At 40.9% G+C, this 14,930-nt stretch overlaps 1 protein-coding gene across 2 annotated transcripts in view; it reads right to left on the bottom strand.

The window, feature by feature from the left end:
• Positions 1-3,413: 3,413 nt before the first annotated feature.
• Positions 3,414-14,930, bottom strand: part of syk (spleen tyrosine kinase) — a 39,031-nt gene continuing 27,514 nt past the window's right edge. For both annotated transcript variants that reach the window (XM_038734199.1, XM_038734200.1), the window contains 5 exons: positions 10,914-11,123; positions 4,960-5,149; positions 4,317-4,457; positions 3,862-3,974; positions 3,414-3,732 (listed from right to left, as the gene is read on the bottom strand). In XM_038734199.1, coding sequence (XP_038590127.1) covers positions 3,660-3,732; positions 3,862-3,974; positions 4,317-4,457; positions 4,960-5,149; positions 10,914-11,123 — 727 coding nt within the window. In that variant the 3' untranslated portion in view covers positions 3,414-3,659. The remainder of the gene's footprint in view (positions 3,733-3,861; positions 3,975-4,316; positions 4,458-4,959; positions 5,150-10,913; positions 11,124-14,930) is intronic.

Consider the following 14,930-nt stretch of genomic DNA (forward strand, 5'->3'; position numbering starts at 1 on the left):
CATTTGATACCATTGACCATCAGATCCTATTGCAGAGACTGGAACATTTCATTGGCATTAAAGGAACCGCTCTAAGCTGGTTTAAGTCCTATTTATCAGATCGATTTCAGTTTGTACATGTTAACGATGAGTCCTCCATGCATGCCAAAGTCAGTCATGGAGTTTCTCAAGGATCTGTCCTCGGACCAATCCTCTTCACTTTATATATGCTTCCCTTACGCAATATTATCAGGAAACATTCCATAAGCTTTCATTGTTATGTAGATGATACTCAGTTATATCTATCAATCAAGCCAGATGAAACTCATCAGTTAGCTAAACTTCAAATGTGCCTTCAGGATGTTAAAACTTGGATGACCTGTAATTTTCTAATGTTAAACTCAGATAAAACTGAAGTTATTGCTCTGGGGCCTAAGCACCTCCGTGACGCATTATCTAAAGATATAGTTTCCCTTGATGGCATCGCCCTGGCCTCCAGCACCACTGTGAGGAATCTTGGAGTTATCTTTGATCAGGACATGTCGTTTAAGTCTCACATTAAGCAAATTTCAAGGACCGCATTTTTTCACCTACGTAATATTGCGAAAATCAGGAACATCCTGTCTAAAAATGATGCAGAAAAACTAGTCCATGCATTTGTTACTTCTAGGCTGGATTACTGCAATTCCTTATTATCAGGCTGCTCGAAAAAGTCCGTTAAGACTCTTCAGCTGATCCAGAATGCTGCAGCAAAGGAACCAGGAAAAGAGATCACATTTCTCCTGTTTTAGCTTCTTTGCATTGGCTTCCAGTAAAATCCAGAATATAATTTAAAATCATTCTTCTTACCTACAAAGCTCTTAATGGTCAGGCACCATCTTATCTTAAAGAGCTCATAGTACCTTACTACCCCACCAGAGCACTGCGCTCCCAGAATGCAGGGTTACTTGTGGTTCCTCCAAAAGTAGACTTGGAGCCAGAGCGTTCAGCTATCAAGCTCCTCTCCTGTGGAACCAGGTTCCAGTTTGGGTTGAGGAGGCAGACACCATCTCCACATTTAAGAGTAGGCTTAAGACTTTCCTCTTTGATAAAGCTTATAGTTAGGGCTGGCTCAGGTGAGTCCTGAACCATCCCTTAGTTATGCTGCTATAGGCCTAGACTGCCGGGGAATATCCCATGATGCACTGAGCTCCTCTCTCCTCTACTTTCTCTCCTTCTGTATGCAACCTCATCCCATTACATTACATCCCGTTACTAGCACAACTTCTCCCCTTTCTGGTAGTCTGGTAGATGTAGTCGTCCCTCTCCTCTCTCCTCCTATCACTTCCTGCAGGTTTTCTGGCTCTGGAGTTGTGGAGTCTGGATCTGTGGCTGCGGGTCACCTGCTGCCCCCGTGCTCCTGCTCGACACCCTCTGCTGCAACGACTATTGTTGCTAGTCTTATTGTTATTATTGTTATTATAATCATTAACATTACGATGGTTATCATTAACACTACTATAAATATCTGTACCATTTTTCATTTAGTCTATAGCAACATTACCTTCACTGTGTGTACCTCTGTGTGTATATTGTGTAGGCTGCCTCCCTCCTCTCTCTCTCTCCTTACATCCCTCTCTTTTTCTCTCTGGTCCTCTCTCTCTCTCTTTCACCCCAACCGGTCGAGGCAGACGGCCGCCCACCCTGAGCCATGGTTCTGCTCGAGGTTTCTGCCTCTTAAAAGGAAGTTTTTCCTTGCCTCTGTCGCCTAGTGCTGCTCTTGGTGGGAACTGTTGGGCTTCTGTAAATAGCATCATAGAGTACGGTCTAGACCTGCTCTTTTATGAAAAGCGCCGTGAGATAACTGTTGTTGTGATTTGGCGCTATATAAATAAAATTGAATTGAATTGAATTGAATTGAAAAGTGGACAAAGGGTCTAGAAAGAAATATTCCTGAACAGGAACAACAAGAATACACATACACATACAGTCAAACCTGCTTTTCATATCCAACCCACCATATCAGGAAGAAGGCAATACAGTGTATTTTTTTAATATATTTTATGTGTCTTTGTTCTACTACATAATATAAATATTGTTATTATATATTAACTTTTTTCTTTATGTGGATGATTAAAACTATAATATCTGATAATAAACATTTCCTTCATTTTGGGAAAACAGTGGCCATTATTTTTATCACATGAAAGGAAAAGAAAATATCCAGAACTGAGGCCATGTTACTGAAAGCAGTCAGGAAAAAAATGCAAAAAGAGTCACATGGAAAGCAGCCTAGCTGTGCAATCATTACAAGTCATTCCTGTGGCTTCAGAAACGTTACTTTGACTCTGCTGCCACCTGCTGGTATAGCAGTGTTTCACAACTCATCAAAAACAAAGATTAACTGCTGGACTCAGCATATTTTAATCAATTTTCACAATTAAATAAGGAATTATTCCTAGCTAAGCTATGTTAAATCTCAGCTACAAATTTGCTGAGACTTTACATTCTGCACTTTTAGAACAGTGTGAACAGTGTAATGACCTAGAAACAGAGAACACACATTTTAAATAGTTATGTATATATTTTTAATAGCAAAATAACAATTCTTCTTGTTTTTATTTCACACTTGCTTTGGCAATGCAAACGTCTGTTCACCGTGCCAATGAAGTCCCACAAAATTAAATTGTTTAGGTCCGCTGATTTCATATCAAACAACATTGAGAGATACGCATTTCGGTTATAGAAATGTTTCTGTTTTCACTTTTGCGTATATTCTACAATTTGTTGATTTTTTTGTCCTAAATATTTGTGCTTTTGCATTTGTATGTGTTTGTCCTGTCCTGGCCACTGTAAAGTGATATACAGAACTTCTGAATAAATTTGGAGAATCTCATACTTTATCTTGGCATTGATGATGAGATTCTTGTTCATTTATTACAGAGATACATGTAAACTTGGTCCATATATGTTTTAGCATTAGTTAGGAATCACAATAATGGGATTTATTTATTTACAGAAACTGATAATCCAGTTTTATCTCTCTTGCTTCTGGACACTGTGCAGTAATAATCTATAATAATCCATGCTGACAGACAATGTGCAATAATAACCTATACTGCTAGACACTACTTGAACAGTTAAGTTATTTCTCATTTATACTTATTTAGCTCTTATTTATAGTTAATATTTAGCTCTTCTTTTATATTTCTTATTGAACTGGTTGTACTTGAACTTGTTTGTTTAAATTGTGAATTTTAATGCATCTTTGGGTTGTCACAAAAGTAATGTCGTGCTACACAATGACAAGAAAGTGCTTGAATCTTGAATATGCTAAAACACTTTCATTACATTTTTGGTTCAACTATAATGACCTTGCATGGTGCACCTATAATACATAAAATGCACTTATAGTATAAAACACATCTGCCAAATTAATCATTTGTGCATGCTTGTTCATAGAATAAGCTGGACTTGTATTGTTTATTACAACTTTCATATTCTTTACATTCAGGAAGGAACAAGAAAAGTAATAAAATAAATGTAATTTGCATAATTACGGTCTTTGTTCAAAAGTTCATCCTCCAGGTGAAGTCAATATTTTACAACAGAATTTATCATTCATAACCATCTCCATGATTAAATGCAGTTTTTCTCATCAACCAATAGTTTGCATAGTCTCGTAACATCCATGTGAGGAATCACTGTGCAATGTCATAATAATACTCTCGTAGTCTTGGCTCAACAACAGAAAATCCAGGCCTTTCATCCACCCTGGAAGACATGAAAACAGCAAATAGTTATCAAAAATTAGGTGTCCTACCACACAGCATATTATTCCTAGTTGGTGTAAGACAGTCTGTTGTTAATCCAACCATTACCTGATGATGATTTGCCACTTACTTGTATGTCCAGCAGGTCCTCATGAGGTCATACATCTCTGGTGGACAGTTTGCTGGGGGATCCATACGCTGTCCACTTTCAATCATCTGCATGACTTCATTTCCTTTCATTCCCTGTGAACAGTGGTACTTTAAGATTACGCAGAAATTGTTCAGTACCTCTGAAAGCAATAAAAAAATTGCTTATTGATTTTATATGAAATAATTTCTCTGGAATCTTTCATATAAGTAGTGAATCTTTTTATGTAATACCTCAGACTGCTCATTACATAACCTGAAACTTATACCCTGGGAGGACTGTGATACACACAATCAATATGTCAGTACAATTTGTAGACCACAGTAGCAGAAGTAGTCACTTTACACTATCAAACATAAAATGTCATACAACAACACCATAAGTGAACCACACATTTTCAAACATCATGTCTCAGGTTGGTTAGAACTTATTCATACCTTGTATGGTTTCTGGCCACAGGAGTAGGCCTCCCACATGAGCACCCCAAAGCTCCACACATCACTTTTGCATGAGAATTTGAAGTAGTTTATACACTCAGGAGCGTACCATTTCACTGGCCATTTCCCATGACCCTTGGCCTGGAAGAGGAACAGTGGGTGTTATTTTATGTAATGTTTCAGTTATTCTGATGCTCATGATATACATTTTTTTGTTTGACTATGATTAATGGCTGGGCGTTGAAAATATGCTCTTGGCAATGACATACAATATTAAGCAGATAGGATCTTGTTAATATTGCATGTATCCATACTTTTATTTCAATTTCTTTTCCAAAACATTATCAAAAGAACTTTATAATTATAAAATGTTGAAGGAAAAAATGTTTATGCTTGTCTATGCAACTCTTAAATACAAAAAGCCGGTTCACATAAATTCAATTAAAAAAATATTTTACAAAACCATTTCATAGAGGTTTATTAATATTGGGATATTCTTTAGACCTATTGCCCACTCTACTATTTCTCTGTAATGAGTTGGAAATAAGCCATGGGAGGTCTGGATGGGCTAATCCATCCATTCTCAGTCTACAACAAATAAACTGTATCCATCACTGTTTATCAGCTGTCTGTCAGCAGTTACCTTGTAGTAGTTTTGCTCCTCAGCGACAGCCTTGGAGAGGCCAAAGTCACTGATCTTGGCGTAGTGCTGCGTGACCAGCAGCACATTCCTGGCAGCGAGGTCCCTGTGGACAAAGTTATGCTCCTCTAGGTACTTCATCCCCATAGACACCTGGTGGACCAGCTCTGTGATGTTCTTTATGGTTGTTTGCCTGTAGATGATCAATTGCTTTTTTAACTATAAGAGTTGTTAAAATTATTTTATTTATCAAGTGATAGAGATGAAATGTTAATTGTAAAAAATCATTTGAGACACCTTTTAAACTGGAAGAAAACTTGGTAATAAAGTGTGAATAACTTAATAATATAGTTTAAATGCTTGCACCACCATCTTTAACTGAACTTAAAACTTTGATGAAACTTTCCATAAAATCTAGTTCTGTGATAACCCTCTCTACCAATTTGCTTACTGATTTGTTGTTCTAACTCTACTGGCGACCAGGATGATTCCATTGGACATGCACAGGTCGTTAGTCTACAGTTCAAGGTCTAATACACATAAAAAGACCCCCACACATAAAGGTCAAATAATTCAGTGGACACCGGCGTGCTGCTGAGCCATTCATGATAAACTTTTCATTCAACAAGACCCATATAAAGAAGCGCTGAATGCAAAGTAGGTTAGTAACAGCTCAGCATTGGCCATCTAACGTTAGCTTGCTTCTTGCTTCAGCTACGACCTATTGGAGGTTAACCCCGACTGTCCTTCGTTATGAAAAGATGAATGAGCGTTTGTTTACTTGCCAATCTTGTGGTAACGTTAATCAATTAACGTAATTATTTACTTCCCGCTGTTGTCTGACAGTATTTAATAAGCCGTCAATAATTGCATTGCACATTACATGGTTGTGCTCTGTAAGTGAAAAACAGGTTACACTGACAGTATTCCTTATAGCTGTGCAGATTTATGAACCGACTCACTGTTTTAACCACACCCTCGACCTTGTTTTGGTGTATGGTATTGAAATTGAACATTTAGTGGTGTTCCCACAGAATCCCTCTTTATCCGACCACTGTTTGATAACTTTTGAGTTTGTATTGCTGAACTACTCGCCATTGGGCAAAACATTTTATACAAGATGTCTGTCTGATAGTGCTATAGCTAAATTTAAGGATGCGATTCCATCAGCTCTAAATACATTATCTAGTCACATAGTAACGGAGGACTCCTATGCTAATTTCAGTCCCTCCCAAATCGATCATCTTGTTGATAGTGCTGCAGGCTCGCTGCGAATGACACTCGACTCTGTAGCCCCTCTAAAAAAGAAAATAATAAAACAAAGACGGTTAGCTCCATGGTATAATACTGAAACTCGCAAATTAAAGCAAATATCACGGAAACTTGAGAGGAATTGGCGTTCCACCAAACTGGAAAATTCTCGTTTAATTTGGCAAGATAGTCTTAAAACTTATAGGAAGGCCCTCCGTAATGCCAGAGCAGCGTACTACTCGTCATTAATAGAGGAAAATAGGAACAACCCCAGGTTTCTTTTCAGTACTGTAGCCAGGCTGACAGAGAGTCACAGCTCTATTGAGCCAAGTATTCCCATAGCTCTCAGTAGTTACGATTTCATGAGCTTCTTTAATGACAAAATTCTAGCTATTAGAGACAAAATTCACCAAGACCTGCCCTCAATTGGCACCGACTTATCTCTTAACTCAGGAACCTTAGAAACAGCTGTAGAACCAGATACATGTTTAGACTGTTTTGCTTCCCTCAATCTTTACCAACTAACTTCAATAATTTCTTCATCTAAACCATCAACCTGCCTCTTAGACCCCATCCCGACTAGGTTGCTTAAAGATGTTTTACCCTTAGTCAGCACCTCTATACTAGATATGATCAATCTATCTTTATCAACAGGCTATGTACCACAGTACTTTAAAGTAGATGTAATTAAACCTCTTATGAAAACGCCCAAACTTGATCCGAATGTTTTAGCCAACTATAGACCTATATCTAACCTTCCATTTCTCTCTAAGGTCCTGGAGAAAGCAGTTGCTAAACAGCTGTGTGACTTTCTACAGAGCAATAGTTTATTTGAGGATTTTCAGTCAGGATTTAGAGCTCATCATAGCACAGAGACAGCACTGGTGAAAATTACTAATGACCTCCTTATTGCATCAGACAAAGGACTTGTCTCTGTACTGGTTTTATTAGATCTTAGTGCTGCATTTGATACCATTGACCATCAGATCCTATTGCAGAGACTGGAATATTTCATTGGCATTAAAGGAACCGCTCTAAGCTGGTTTAAGTCCTATTTATCAGATCGATTTCAGTTTGTACATGTTAACGATGAGTCCTCCATGCATGCCAAAGTTACTCATGGAGTTCCTCAAAAATCTGTCCTTGGACCAATCCTCTTCACTTTATATATGCTTCCTTTAGGCAATATTATCAGGAAACATTCCATAAGCTTTCATTGTTATGCAGATGATACTCAGTTATATCTATCGATCAAGCCAGATGAAACTCATCAGTTAGCTAAACTTCAAATGTGCCTTCAGGATGTTAAAACCTGGATGACCTGTAATTTTCTCATGTTAAACTCAGATAAAACTGAAGTTATTGCTCTGGGGTCTAAGCACCTCCGTGACGCATTATCTAAAGATATAGTTTCCCTGGATGGCATCGCCTTGGCCTCCAGCACCACTGTGAGGAATCTTGGAGTTATCTTTGATCAGGACATGTCGTTTAAGTCTCACATTAAGCAAATTTCAAGGACCGCATTTTTTCACCTACGTAATATTGCGAAAATCAGGAACATCCTGTCTAAAAATGATGCAGAAAAACTAGTCCATGCATTTGTTACTTCTAGGCTGGATTACTGCAATTCCTTATTATCAGGCTGCTCGAAAAAGTCCATTAAGACTCTTCAGCTGGTCCAGAATGCTGCAGCACGTGTTCTGACAGGAACCAGGAAAAGAGATCACATTTCTCCTGTTTTAGCTTCTTTGCATTGGCTTCCAGTAAAATCCAGAATATAATTTAAAATCATTCTTCTTACCTACAAAGCTCTTAATGGTCAGGCACCATCTTATCTTAAAGAGCTCATAGTACCTTACTACCCCACCAGAGCACTGCGCTCCCAGAATGCAGGGTTACTTGTGGTTCCTAGAGTCTCCAAAAGTAGACTAGGAGCCAGAGCGTTCAGCTATCAAGCTCCTCTCCTGTGGAACCAGGTTCCAGTTTGGGTTCAGGAGGCAGACACCATCTCCACATTTAAGAGTAGGCTTAAGACTTTCCTCTTTGATAAGGCTTATAGTTAGGCCTAGACTGCCGGGGAATTTCCCATGATGCACTGAGCTCCTCTCTCCTCTACTTTCTCTCCCTCTGTATGCAACCTTATCCCATTATTGCATGTTACTAACACAACTTCTCCCCTTTCTGGTAGTCTTGTGCTTTCTCGTCTCTCTCCTCTCTCCTATCACTTCCTGCAGGTTTTCTGGCTCTGGAGCTGTGGAGTCTGGATCTGTGGTTGCGGGTCACCTGCTGGCCCTGTGTTCCTGCTCGACACCCTCTACTGCAACGACTATTGTTGCTAGTCTTATTGTTATTATTGTTATTATAATCATTAACATTACGATGGTTACCATTAACACTATTATAAATATCTGTACCATTTTTCATTTAGTCTATAGCAACATTACCTTCACTGTCTGTACCTCTGTGTGTATATTGTGTAGGCTGCCTCTCTCTCTCTCTCTCTCTCTCTCTCTCTCACCCCAACCGGTCGAGGCAGATGGCCGCCCACCCTGAGCCATGGTTCTGCTCGAGGTTTCTGCCTCTTAAAAGGAAGTTTTTCCTTGCCTCTGTCGCCTAGTGCTTGCTCTTGGTGGGAACTGTTGGGCTTCTGTAAATAGCATCATAGAGTACGGTCTAGACCTGCTCTTTTATGAAAAGCGCTGTGAGATAACTGTTGTTGTGATTTGGCGCTATATAAATAAAATTGAATTGAATTGAAGTGAATTGAATTTATAAGCAGCCTGGATTAAACGCAGCAGGTGATACAACATTCATTATTACCACGAGAGACTTGACTTGCTCAAAGACTTGTGATCACCTCTGATATATAGATGTATCAAAACTCTGTGTAACATGTCAAACCACCACAGCTATCTTGAGAAACTATCAACTTTCAGTTTAATATTTTGGAGGGCCACAGTCTATATGGATTGGGGCCATTATAAATCTATAGGTACGACCGTCAAAAAATTAAGATGAAATTGGTTGTTGTTCTTTTCATAACAATGGTAGTACACTCTTGAACAAAATCTTAAGACTAGGGGAAACATTGCAAGTACTCACATTTCGCGCTGGTGGATCATAACCGGGTTGTAAGTACTGCTTCAAAATGACAAAAGAAGAAACAGGAGCAAGAGACAAAAAATAAAGAGTAGGCAATTTATTGAAAACTGCATTTAAACTCAAACAGGCTGTTCCAGCTGATCAAAAGTTTAAGACCATAGCCCAAAAATAAACCTACAACAGAACTAAAAGTGTCAAAAAAGGACTCAGTAGTGAGTAACCCCACCGTTCTTGTTGATCACTTCAAACACTCGTTTCGGCATGCTTGATGCGACTGTTCCCAGGAGGCTGCTGGGAACGTTGCTCCATGTGGTGAAGATGGCTTCACGAAGGGCATCCACGGTCTGGAACTGATGTCCGTTTTTGTAAACTTCCCTTCCCATCCATCCCCAAATGTTCTCAATGGGATTTAGATCAGGAGAACACGCAGGATGGTGTGAGCAACGTTATTCTCCTGGAAGAAGTCCTTCGTCAGGCGGGCGTTGTGAATTGCAGTGTTGTCCTGTTGAAAGACCCAGTCATGACCCTCAGTCAAGAGGTATGCCCGCTGCAACATGTCCACATAGCCAGTCGCCGTTTGACGCCCCTGGACAACCTGAAGCGCCATTTTCCTATTGAAGGAAAAAGCACCCCAAATCAATGGAGCCTCCTCCACTGTGCCACGTAGAAAACATCTCCGGTGGGATCTCCTTGTCATGCCAGTAACGTTGGAAGCCATCAGGACCGTCCAGGTTAAATTTTTTCTCGTCAGAGAATAAAACTTTCATCCACCTTTCAATGTCCCATGTTTGGTGCTCCCTTGCAAATTCCAAACGGCAAGTTTGTGGCGTGGGAGGAGACGTGGCCTTTGAAGACGTTTTTTGTTCTTGAAGCCCTTCTCTCACAGATTACGCCCATAACTCTCAGGATCTTTTAAGAAATGTAAAATGACTGTCTTACTGCGTCCAACCTTGACAGTGATGGCGCTTTGCGAGAGGCCTTGCTTGTGCAGCTCAACAATCGTGCCACGTTCAACAAGAGAAAGCCTTTTTGCCTTTGCCATCAGGAGATCATGACAGTGTGACTGCCTGAAGATCAATGACACGAAAACTATATTTTTGTGCAGATTTGACCTTTTTATGCCTATGGTCTTAAACTTTTGATCAGCTGGAACAGCCTGTTTGAGTATAAATGCAGTTTTCAAGAAATTGCCTACTCTCTATTTTTTGTCTCTTGCTCCTGTTTCTTCTTTTGGCATTTTGAAGCAGTACTTACAACCACCAGTGCAAAATGTGAGTACTTGCAATGTTTCTCCTGGTCTTCAGATTTTGATCAAGAGTGCATAACAAAAAAATCTTTGCATTGTTACCTTGTGTACTGTTTAGTTGCCTTGATAGAGAAAAAGTACTGTATGAGAGATGCAACTTTATTACAAAGATCACTGTCCTTTACTGCCTTTTCTTTGATGTTCAATTCAGGGATCAAGAAATTGTCTCCTTTGCCACTGAGAAGAAAATTACACTGCCACAGGCCAGTATCTTTAAAAACGTAACTTAAACTAAACAGGTGTGTATCATAAATCTGAACTAAGCAATGTCTGCAGAATACCTCGTTGGAGTACATACTTGTTTTTCTGCAGGAACTTGTTAAGTGGTCCTAGCTCAGCCAGCTCCATGACCAGCATGAGGTTTTCTGCCTCACAGATACCAATCATCCGGACAATATAAGGATTGTCCAGCTGCTGCATGACATTGGCTTCTCGCAGCATTTCCTCTCGTACGGATGGGTTGTTGTCATCATTCTTTAGGATTTTGACTGCAACTGGCTTCTCTGTCCTAATACATAGGGAGGATTAGTGTTAGGATGGTTTGTATTGACACTCACAGTAAATCACATCTTTTAAACAACACAAACAAGGATCAACACAACGCATTGTTAAGGATGGGATAAGGTTAGACAAGTACACAAACTAAGTCTATATATATCAATACAATAATTCATCATTCAATCATGTACAAATAAGATAAAGGTTGTTTAAGAAGGAATTCAGAACCACTATGACAAAGAGGCCAACATTTACTGAAATGTGTCTTTCCTGTTTATATTGTACAGTCTTTTTTACAATTGAGAAGGTGCATGAGCTTTCTAGGAAAGCGTAGGTTGCAGAGATCTTTGGCCAGTTAAGGATATTAGAATTATCTTCCATCTTTCTATGTTATCTGCATCATTGACTGTCTGATGTAGGATAAAAGTGAGTTTGTAAAGTTAGAGATATGAAATCATGAGGTCTCTTATTTCAAATCCCATTACATTACATTTATTCATTTAGCTTACGCTTTCATCCAAAGTGACTTACAATTACTATATAGAGGTCACACGCCTCTGGAGCAACTAGGGGTAAAGTGTCTTGCTCAGGGACACATTGGTGTACTTGAAAGATAGGTTCACAGCTCTTCATATCTATCTTAGGTGCCCATATCAGTTTTTGTAATCCTTCGTCCTGCTCATACTGGCCATTAAATCATTTCTTTCTAATGCACTTCACAATGTAAGGGATGGGAGACAAAATCCCCTGTAACCTTTCAGTGCATATGCATTCCAAGGTTTATCTGATGTTGATGTGAGGCTTCATTAGTCTGAGTTAAACAAATCAAGTGAGTATCCTCTTTTTAATTCCCAAAATTCCCTCTTTGTGTTACTTTCCCTCCACTGCAGCACATGAACACAAAGAGTGAATTTATACTAAAAATTACAACTGTTGCCACTTGTTTGATCACTGAAGCCTCATATTTGCTTCAGATCAATATTTTAATAATTTTATGCGCAATTGCATGCATGCATTGCAGTATTAACAGGAGGAACGATTACAACAAACAAAAACTACACTTAAGCAGTTTTAAAGGGAAGTTATGGAGTTTCCAGCAGCCACTAGCGGTGTGTTTTTAAAATTGCTACCAGGCGTGTGCTCGTCCACGTGCTCGCTTGAACTCATGAGCAAGCATAATCCGAAACACAACCACTTTCCTACAGAAATCCTGCAGTAAATGCAGAAACACCATGTAGTGAACAACGGTGTGGATTTGTGCATTTTACATTGAATAAATTTGGAGCTACCCTAAATTCCTTTCTCCTCCCCAGAGAAGATGGGGAGGGGTCAAAGTTGCTTTCTCTAAGTGCTAGCCCGATCATAAAACTGGCACCTTTTTGATTCCGAAGCTGATAACGCGGGGCCTGACTGTTAAACTGACAAAGGGACACGAACCAGCCATTGGCATCTCCCTGAACAGCCTATCAAAACTGGCCCCCCACACACGTTTCCGTGGCAACTGACCTTATTCTTTGTTTTATTACCACATCCAAAAAGGAAAACCCCTGTCTCACCCAAGTGTGACATGGTCCAGACACTGAACTTTCAATGTAAAAGGACTGCAGTTTCCAAAGACTCAAAGCATTTAATTAAGTTTAATTAAATCTTTAGTTACCTGATTATGTTTGCCTCCATTTGAGTAGTTATGTTAACTGTTGTTGCTATCTGTTGTTGATATTAGTGCTGAAAAGAAGTTACTTGTGCAGTGTTTTTATTTTCAGCAAGACACTCATTCATCTAATGTAACCAATGCTTGGTCATAATACTTTCCTACAAAATTCCTTTAGAAATTATGACAAAGGAAGGTTTTACTATACTCTTAACTGCCGGCTTGAATTTAAGGATGAATCAACAATATTCCCAGTTCCTAAGGACAGACGATCTTTGATTTAATCTAAGCTTTCCTCATGTAACCTGAGCTCCCCCAAGGGGACGAAATAAGTATTACATGCCCTCGTTGGAAATGCCATTAAATCTGTAAATATCCTGACCAATAATGTGACAATTGTTTCCTGTTACCAAATGCCTAGAACAGTACAACCGTTCAACCATTGAGGTTCGATTGTGGAAAATATTTGATTATAATACGTGCAAATAGATTTCTTTTCTTTAGACATTAAGTTTAGAAAGGCAGTCCCATGGGAAACCTGAGACGCCCCCTGGGAAACCACGCCCCAGGCAACAAAAGAGCGACACGCGACCTCGCTTTGTTCTTCTCTTCGCTATTGGCTCTCTTCCACTCTGCTCTGCCCTCTGGACACTTCAGCCTTCAGTTTGTTTTATTTTCTTTATTTCTTTTGTTATCAGTCCGTTAAGTTACACTGGACTAATTCAGGAACGACCAAATTCCATTTTAAGCCTTTTTCGTCGAGCCAACTTCACCGAGGTCAGACCAAGCCACGTGGTCTCGCCAGCTACAACGAAGGAAACCTGAAACAGCTGAATTGCCAGATGGAGGAGGCGTTTTCAATCAGACACGGAGAACGTCTCGGGTTACGTATGTAACCCTGGTTCCCCGAGAAGGGGAACGAGACACTGCGTCGGTTACGACACTATGGGAACGCCTCTAGGCGAAGCAGGTCTGAACGTGAATGAAATCATTCCAATCCTATTGGCTTGTTGCTAGAACGGTAAGGTGTGACGGAATAACCGGAGGAGTATAAAGCACACCTGTACACACTCATCATTAGCTTAAACTATGAAGCAGGCGCTTCAGGCGGGGAGAGAGGTGCGGCGGGCCGACGCAGTGTCTCGTTCCCCTTCTCGGGGAACCAGGGTTACATACGTAACCCGAGACGTTCCCCTTCGAGGGAACTCGAACTGCGTCGGTTACGACGCTATGGGAACGAGATACCCACTAAACCGTGCCGAAAACCCTGCCTGCCCCTGTGTGCAATAAAGTGGCACGACTAAGAGGAGAGCGCACGAGTGCCAGGTGCCGAAGGAAGGTCAAGATTGTAAAACCGAATGAATGTGTGCGGAGTGGCCCAGCCAGCCGCTAAACAAATCCTGCAAAGAGACCCCGGAAAGGAGGGCTCGAGAGGCCGCCATGCCTCTGGTAGAATGAGCACTCACAGCCACAGGTGAAGGCAAACTGCGCACCTGATAGGCCAGGGAAATAGTCTGAACAATCCAGTTGCTAATAGGGAGAGCCCTGGGAGATCCAAAACACACTAGCAGCTGGTCAGCCTTCCTCCAACGGGAGGACCTCAGAGTGTAAATACTCAGTGCTCTGACAGGGCAGAGTAGATGAAGTCTCCTGTCCTCCGCTGTCACATGAGGTGGACGATGAAATGCCTGCAGCACTGTGGACCCTGCCGCACAAGAAGGCACTTTAGGGATGTATCCTGGACGAGGGTGCAGGATAGCCCTAATATTCCCCGGGGCAAACTCCAGGCTTTGCAGGGAAACCGAAAGCGCTTGGAGATCCCCCATGCTCCTCAGAGAGGTGATAGCAAGGAGAAAGGCCATCTTGAGGGTCAAGTGCTTAGCCTCAGCTGACTCCAGGGGTTCGAAGGGGGCCTCAGCCAACGCCCGAAGAACCACCGCCAGATCCCAAGTGGGAACCTTGGACCGAGTCGCAGGTCTCATCCTCCGGGCACCACGGAGGAAACGTACAACCAAGGGAAGTTTCCCCAAGGACCCCAGAGGGGTGTGGAAAGACGAAATAGCTGCCACGTACACCTTGAGGGTGGAAGGGGAAAGACCAGCAGAGAACCGGTCCTGGAGGAACTCAAATACCTGAACCACCGGGCAGGTAACAGGGTCCACCGAC

The sequence above is a fragment of the Micropterus salmoides genome, unplaced genomic scaffold (assembly GCF_014851395.1).
Source record: "Micropterus salmoides isolate LMB-PRFRI ecotype aquatic unplaced genomic scaffold, ASM1485139v1 Ms_hic_scaffold_20, whole genome shotgun sequence".
NCBI lineage: Eukaryota > Metazoa > Chordata > Actinopteri > Centrarchiformes > Centrarchidae > Micropterus > Micropterus salmoides.